This window comes from Adiantum capillus-veneris, chromosome 16, assembly GCF_014529385.1.
Source record: "Adiantum capillus-veneris isolate H3 chromosome 16, ASM1452938v2, whole genome shotgun sequence".
NCBI classification, from domain to species: Eukaryota; Viridiplantae; Streptophyta; class Polypodiopsida; order Polypodiales; family Pteridaceae; genus Adiantum; species Adiantum capillus-veneris.
This window is the reverse complement of record NC_140946.1, coordinates 114,334,045-114,342,371: the sequence shown is the minus strand read 5'-3', so window position 1 is coordinate 114,342,371 and position 8,327 is coordinate 114,334,045. Positions and strand designations below refer to the sequence as shown.

Here is an 8,327-nt window from a genome sequence, read left to right as displayed (position 1 = left end):
ACTTCAAAGCATACAATAAAGTTTCTTACTCAATGCATTACTGAGATTATGGTATTTAAAAGCTAGATGCACTTAAAAGAATTATGGTATATTCCCTCTTTCATAGCTAATATACTTTTACACATCACTCATGCTTTTTTGCACAAGACCTTGCCCACTAAAAAGCCACCTAACAACAACTGGTCTTCTAAGCTATATAACACCTATACTTTCTTGTGGCTCATGTTGTTAAGTATGTTATGCTAATTGATAACAGTAATTTTCACATTGGCCAGAGTGCACTTTGCTGTTTTTACATGAATAGTTTTATTCGACATTGCCGAGTTGTGTCTACACATAGTGAAGAGAAGAGGGATACAACGCCATGGGGTGGCCAAGCCTTGTTTTGGGTGTATTGGGTGAGCCATGCCCTCCTTCAACTATGTAAGAATCTACATGGAAGTTGGCAATCAAAACATGCTCATAATTGCTCTTTGGTGATTGTTGCAGGAAATATTCTATCTTTATCGGTTAAGCCGGTAGCTCTAGTGTAAGGATTTAATTGAGTGATGCTAAAACATTGTGTTGTCCTCTTAATAGTTAGAGAGAGAGATAGATTTCATCCTTGAAGGTCAAACATGACCTCTTGAGATGAGTAACGCGAGAGAGAGAGAGAGAGAGAGAGAGAGAGAGAGAGAGAGAGAGAGAGAGAGAGAGAGAGAGAGAGAGACTTTGCATTCACCACCACAAGAAGATTTAGAAATTTTCTCATGTAGGAAAACGGAGTCTTTCTCATTGTTTTTCATACAATGCATAACATCATGAGCTTCTGCTCGAGAGGCAGTACCACATACCTAGCTAGGTACAATTGGGGGCAGGGGACCGCCGGCCCGGAGGTGTCGGCGGTCACCTGCTCCCAATCGTACCTAGCTACGTATGCAACGCCTCCCTCACAGAAGCTCATCATGTTGAGGTAAGTCACACTATGGAAAATATTGTGAGAATTTGTCCAAAACTTCTTGTGCACTACAACACCAAACCTTTCTAAGGAAAAGGGGCTTTATTATCGTCCTTGTAGGTCAAATACGACCTATGAAGATGAGTAACAAGGAGAGAGAGAGAGAGAGAGAGAGAGAGAGAGAGAGAGAGAGAGAGAGAGAGAGAGAGAGAAGAGAGAGAGAGAGAGAGAGAGAGAGAGAGAGGCTTTGCAGTCACCAAAACTACACTATCAATAGCAAACCTTTCTAAGAAGAAGGGGATTTGTGAAGCACCTTCATTAACTTGTGGGGACATTGGCTTGCCTATTTTGTTTAGGCCAACGTTTTGGAGGATATACAAAAAGGGAACAACAGAGGAATTTTTGGTTGATCCGTATGTGGCATCCTTGATGAATGGCATGTTATGGCTTTATTATGGGATATTGGACCCTCATGGCTTGTCAATTGCAACAGTTTCCGGGGTTGGCTGCGGTGTTCAAGTCTTCTACATATCGATTTATTTCTGGTTTGCATCCAAAAAACAAAGGGTAAGCAACTTGTCTTGAATCTTTGCAAATAATACATATTGGCTAACATGGCGAGAGCATTGCTAGGGCTGGTTATGTTCAGTCTCTCTCTCTCTCTCTCTCTCTCTCTCTCTCTCTCTCTCTCTCTCTCTCTCGTCATACAAGTCCACAACATCGAAACTCCATCTTCTTCTTCTTCTCCCTCTCTAGAACACAAGAAGATTTAGAAATTTTCTCATGTAGGAAAATGGAGTGTTTTTCATACAATGCATAACATCATGAGCTTCTGCTCGAGAGGCATTGCATACCTAGCTAGGTACGATTGGGGGCAGGGGACCGCTGCCCCCCCCCCCGGCCCGGCGGAGGTAGGTATGTGGTGCCTCCCTCCCAGAAGCTCATGATGTTGAGGTAAGTCACAATGTGAGAATTATTGTGAGAATATGTCCAAAACTTCTTGGAAGCTCGGGCTCTCTCTCTCTCTCTCTCTCTCTCTCTCATTGCATCCATTCCCTGGGGAGCCCAAGACACACAGACGAAGCCCAGCTCGTCAAAAAGACATAGCTTCTAGTCTTAAAAAGTAGTTAGTATGCGTCCATTTGGGCTAGTTAGCAATGGCGAGGAATTAAGGATACGGATACACAGAGAAAGAGAGAGAGAGAGAGAGAGAGAGACGCAGAGGTGAACCTCCTAAGTATTTTTTGAAGGGTGACCCTTATCCATGCCAGACCTAATGGCCTCATTAAAAAAAAAAAAAAAGCTTCAAAGTCGACCATACCTGTCTCTGCTTGCGGACCTGCAATGGTGCTCATAGCCTTTGCTCGAGATCGGCAATGGTGCTCACAGCCTTTGCACACAACCAAAGCCTCATTCCCACGACCTCTACTCGTGCCTTTTGTTGGTGCATGAAACTTCCACAGAGAGGGCAAACGCTACAGCTGCTTCAACAGATTCTATATATACAAGAAGATTTATAAATTTTCTCATGTAAGAAAATGGAGTCTTTTTCAGTGTTTTTCATACAATGCATAACATCATGAGCTTCTGCTCGAGAGGCACCACATACCTAGCTAGGTACAATTGAGAGCAGGGGACCACCGCGGTGCCTCCCTCCCAGAAGCTCATGATGTTGAGGTAAGTCACAATGTGAGAATTACTGTGAGAATCTGTCCAAAACTTCTTGTGATATACTTTCATCTAGTTGAGCCCATAAAGGCAAGGATTACTTGATTCCATCCGTCCAAGTTTTTCTTTTTTCCAAAGGATACAATTACTTCTCTGCTTTCTTGGAAAATCTCTATGAAGCTATGAGCTGTTGGGAGGTCGACCCGCCGGTTTGTCTTTGAACCCTTGTAATTCTTTTTGTCCATGGCTCACCTTGACCATGGAGATTCAAAACTTTTTGTTAGTTTTAACTTTTTGGTTTCAGCAAGCAAATTCCACAGTCACTTCCTTGAGCATGGTCTCCATCCACTTTTGTTAGTTTAAATTTTAACCTTTTTAGGTTTTATGAAGCTGTGTGATTATAGAGAGAAAAAAATATAATCCTTTGGACAATTGGATTAAGATAAGAGCATAATTTATTTATAATTTAAATAGTGCTAATTGTGAGATCATTAATTTCCACTCTAATGGTTTTTAAGGCTTTTGTAATATTTTGTAATCCCTATTGTAGGTGAGGGTTGTGTCTCTTGTGGGGTTGGCTTGCACGATAGTTGGAGCAGTTGTGGTTACAACAATGCTACTTGCACGAGCACCTCTGCGACTATCAATTGTTGGCATTATTACTGACATTACAACCATTGTTGTCTACTCATCACTGCTCACTATTATGGTAAATGTCAATTTCGTAATTTTGAAATATTTCTTGCAACGATAGAAACACGTGAACACTGTCTCGCATTTGTCAAGCTAAATTTCTCATTCATTCAAGGTCAAAACCCAAAATAGACAGAAGTGTTTGCTAATAAACCTTTGCATGCTATGCTTCAGATTTAAAATTTAGAATTAATTGTCTCTATTAAAAAAATGCTTGATAAATTGCTTGAGAAACCAAATGAAACTTTTGAAATGTCGGTATAGCAATTAAAAATCAGGTCGTTTGCATACTTTTTAAATAAGAACCTTCGAAGAGCGAAGGGAACGGAAGTGGTCACCATTTTATGCCCCGTTCAATTAACTGCCTTTTCTTAGCCTTTTTACCTAATAGAAAAAATGAGAAGTATGCATAAATTTGAGTAATTAAAATGCTCCCATAACACTCAAGTTTTTGACTTTGAAAATAAGGCCTAATGAACATATAATCAAGAATTATATTTATCACTTAAGAAATTTACACTATAAACTAGGACATGCAAGAAATAATTTTAAGTACTATGAAAAATTATGTTTCTTTCTAACCAGAAATTGGATGAAATATGGTACATTTTTAAGGGTTGGAAGTTGTTTTTCAATAGCTTTCTTTTTTTTTTGAAAAGAGGAGACTCGTAAAATTTTTACAAATAAGTTATGATTAATTTTGCACCCATTATAGATTTAGATCCTCCTTTTGACAAGCTATCTAGTGATATATAACATGTTCTATATTTTTTTCATTTTGATATATAGTATGTTCTAGATTTTTTTCATTTCACTTCTAAAAATAGCTATCTCCCAGGAACAGCTTTTTTATCCACACACTCATGCTTTTACCCAACTAGGTTACAAACAAGTGCCCCAACTGCTCGCCTTGGAAAGAACCACATGTATAAACGATTGTAAAAACTTCTTTATTATGGACTAACACCCACAAGAAGATTTAGAAATTTTCTCATGTAGGAAAATGGAGTCTCTTTCAGTGTTTTTCATACAATGCATAACATCATGAGCTTCTGCTTGAGAGGCACCACATACCTAGCTAGGTACGATTGGGGGCAGGGGACCACCGGCCCCCCCACCGGGCCGGCGGTCCCCTACCCCCGATCGTACCTAGCTAGATATGCGGTGCCTCCCTCCCAAAAGCTCATGATGTTGAGGTAAGTCACGATGTGAGAATTATTGTGACAATCTGTCCAAAACTTCTTGTGACCTAGGAGACCCACAAGAACATGAGCTTTTGGAATCCTCTTTATTTTATAGCTGAGAGTGTATATTGAATGTTTGAATTGAATCCTTACATGGCATCTTGAATCTAATTAAGAGAGAGTTGGAAAATTCTAATGTCACATTTCTAGCAGCAATATTTATTAATCCTTGTTTGTGAGGGCAATAAGTGCAGTAGAGAAAAACTATCCAAGGATAACCATATTATGAGCTCTAATTAAACAAACCTTTTTATATTTTTTCTTTATCATATTCTTTGCTGAATGCAAAAGAAATTTGGAAGGACCAAAGGATAACCCTACTATGAGCTAATTAAATGATTAATATTTCTATCTTCCTCAAAATGCATGTTTTAAATGTCAAATGGCATCACAAGATTTCTACTTCTAACCAATTTTTGAGGTAGCACTACCATGATAGAAATTATTCAACAAATGAACATGTTTATCACTACATTGATTACATATTCTAATCAGGTATTGATGCAAGATGCAAAACATTAGAAAAAATCACTTCTTCTAGCTATACATCCACAAGATAAATTTGGTAACGCCTAGGGAACCGAAGCCAAAAACAGTTACCAATTGTAACTTCATTTGAGTCAGAGTTATCATTTGGTAACTTGGATTTTCTTACACACTACCATATGGTAACACGATTCTCTCAAATAGTTACCACTAGGGTTCATGTTTAATTTACATAATATATTTATATACACATATAATATATATATATATATATATATATATATATATATATATATATATATATATATATATATATACACACATATATATAAACAATCAATTACGAGAGTTACCATTCCAATTACCAATGTTACCAATTGGTAACTTAAAATTTTGGGAATGTTACCACTGGTAATTTTATAAAATTAAAAATTCAAATTTATACAGTGTATACATCTCAATTCTTAAAGAAAGCATCATGCCAAAAGCCAAGATTTCCTTGCAATCCTATCATTGCTATTCTATTGAACCCACATGCCATGTTCACATATTTATGAGTAACCCTCCCGAGCTATATACCCACAAGCATGTTAAATGATAGACAAGCAAATATTTAGAACAATTGAGATTTTCAAAGGGTTTCTATCCTTCTAATCAAACATTACTAGAGAAAGATTTATTCTTGTGATTGAATCATAAATTGTACTTCTTTGTAGGGTCATGTTGTGAAAACTAAGAGCGTGGAGTTTATGCCTTTCCTGCCATCACTATTCTTGTGCTTAAATGGGGGCACATGGATGGCCTATGGAATAACCATGCAAGATTTATTCATTGAGGTAACCTTTTATGCACTTAAGTCTTTTAAAAATCAACATTTTAAACATTTTCAAAATTTTGAAATTTATTGCATGAAAGTTGAGATAAGAGATTGAGCACACAAGCTTGTGAATATGATAGTTTGTCTTGAAGAGGATGTTTACACGTGGGAGATATCGATATGGATCGATTAGAATTTTAAAAAGAATCTACGATCTTTTTTCACAAAGCAAGATTGTCAGTGCACTATAAAATCACAAGCGAGATATGAATCTATTTTGTAATTAGTATGGCAATGCCTAAGGGTAAAAAATCTTGCTAGGTCATGAAGGAATCTGTGGGAAGAGAAGATGTATCAATCCATTTTTATTTCCTCTTGAACTGCAAGATATATTTCCTCTACATTTATTCCAGTTGACGTAATGAACTTTTGTAGCTCTAGATGACCAGAAGCACTATGAATTGTACCACGAGCATCCTCACATCATTTGAAACCTATATTTGCAATAAGCAAGTAGAACCAACATGTAATTTCCTCTTTGTGTCGGCAAAGAATATTTATAGATTGGCTGAACTATAATTGGCTAAAGCTAGTTAGAAGCATCTCCAAAAGGTCTCATTGTGCAAAAAGCCTTAATGACATTGTCACATAAATGTTTCACAGCAACTTGGAATCCATGTTCACATTTTGGTTGTGATAAAAGAGGTAGATCAACAACAATGTTTAGCTTAGGCTCCAAAGTTACAATTCCATAAAGGAAGTAATTGATTGACTTTTGAAAAAAACCAAAGCAGATTTCTCCTTTTTAAGACCATGAAGTTACAGTACACATTCTGAAAATTAAATATTGTTGGGAATCTTATAAGATACTCTCTGATTCTCTCTCTCTCTCTCCTCTCTCTCTCTCTCTCTCTCTCTCTCTCTCTCTCTCGCAATCTGTTGCCCTACTTTCCCTATCTCCACAAGAAGTGGTGTAGGTTCCTTTCTTTATCATATAGCTTTTCTTAGTGCAAGTAGTGGAAGGTCGATAGATGCACGTAGTTAGTAGTGAAAGTAGGCATTATGGCATTCCTAAGAGCAAGAAATCTTGGGGGTTTGGGCATGGAAGATAGCCCATTCGCTTGCGAAATTCCTTTGTAATCATGGCTTAGTTCTCTGATAACATGCAAAGGAGCAGTTGAAGGTACACACACACACACACACACACACACACACACAGCCATGGTTGTAGTGGCCTTGTGCACACGCGATAGAGGAGATGTTTAGGGAAGTGTGGAGAGAGCCAATATCTACGGATAAAGCGAAGGAATCTTCTGTGTTAATGAATTATGCTAGTATGTAAATAGGATGACCTGGAGGATCCACCTCAAAATATGAAAGTGTAGGACATGATCGCCTATAGGAGTTTTTTGAATTTCAAAAAGTTACAAAATTACATATACAAGAGGATTTAAAAAATTAAATTTCTTTAAAAAGTTAAAGATCTATAAACGAAAAGGGGGTCTTTTATGGTGAAGAGTTTTTTTGTTGACCGATCTCAATAGCTATAGTAAAATAGTATATATGCTTCATGGTAGTTTTCCACTCTTACATGGATGTGTATTCACACCAACACTTTGTTGTCGTAATCCACATCAAACATGCTCTTTACATGTCTAGTGTTGAGTTTTGTAGGTTCCTTATGCTATTGGATTTCTTCTTGGAGTTATTCAACTCATTTTGTTTATAAGATTTTGGAAACCCATCAAACATGCATATAAGGATGATCTATGTATGCAAGTGGTGCATACAATTGACATTGAGAAAATTGATATTGGCAATCATATTGCCAAGAAACTAGAAAATTTTGATATTGGTAATCAGATGGCAAAAAGCTAGAAGTTTGTGAGCTCTGTACAAAAATAGTCCATGCTTATTGTTTGCAATGCTCAAAGTTCTATTCATTTCTCTTGGAAAGGTTCAACATTGCAAATTATAAATGGTCCATGCTTATTGTTTGCAATGCTCAAAGTTCTATTCATTTCTCTTGGAAAGGTTCAACATTGTAATATAATTTGCAGCATTTTGGCTTCCACATATCAATCAAATCTTCAAATCATGATGTAAAATAAACTTGTTTAATTCATTAATGTCCTTTTTTACTTAATGTGCATTCAATTGAATAAGAAACTATGATTTACCTTATCTTAAAGCAAGCTTTTTAATGTAGCCACTTCACCCCAAGTCACCTACAAGAAACCCATCACCAAAGACTTATGTGTAGCCTCAAATGCATGGAAATTAAACATATAAGATTATTGAGCACATATTCACTTTATTTATCTATGTATAGCACAAAATCCCATGTAATTGGAGAGGATAATAAGTGAAAAACTCACTAATTACACACTCAAAAATCATTCAATGCCACAAAAGTTTTTTACAATTTTCTTTCAAAAGAGTGATGTTCTTGCATCTAATTAGGCATACACACGTGTGTAGC

The 8,327-nt window shown here is 36.8% G+C and overlaps 1 protein-coding gene across 1 annotated transcript; it reads left to right on the top strand.

Annotated features, from left to right (window-relative positions):
- Nucleotides 1-364: 364 nt before the first annotated feature.
- Nucleotides 365-7,723, top strand: LOC147439684 (bidirectional sugar transporter SWEET6b-like). Its single transcript, XM_086484366.1, has 6 exons — nt 365-398; nt 490-529; nt 1,294-1,504; nt 3,156-3,314; nt 5,745-5,864; nt 7,520-7,723. The coding sequence occupies exons 1-6, from the start codon at nt 365-367 to the stop codon at nt 7,721-7,723; spliced, it is 768 nt and encodes a 255-aa protein (XP_086340492.1).
- Nucleotides 7,724-8,327: the final 604 nt, after the last annotated feature.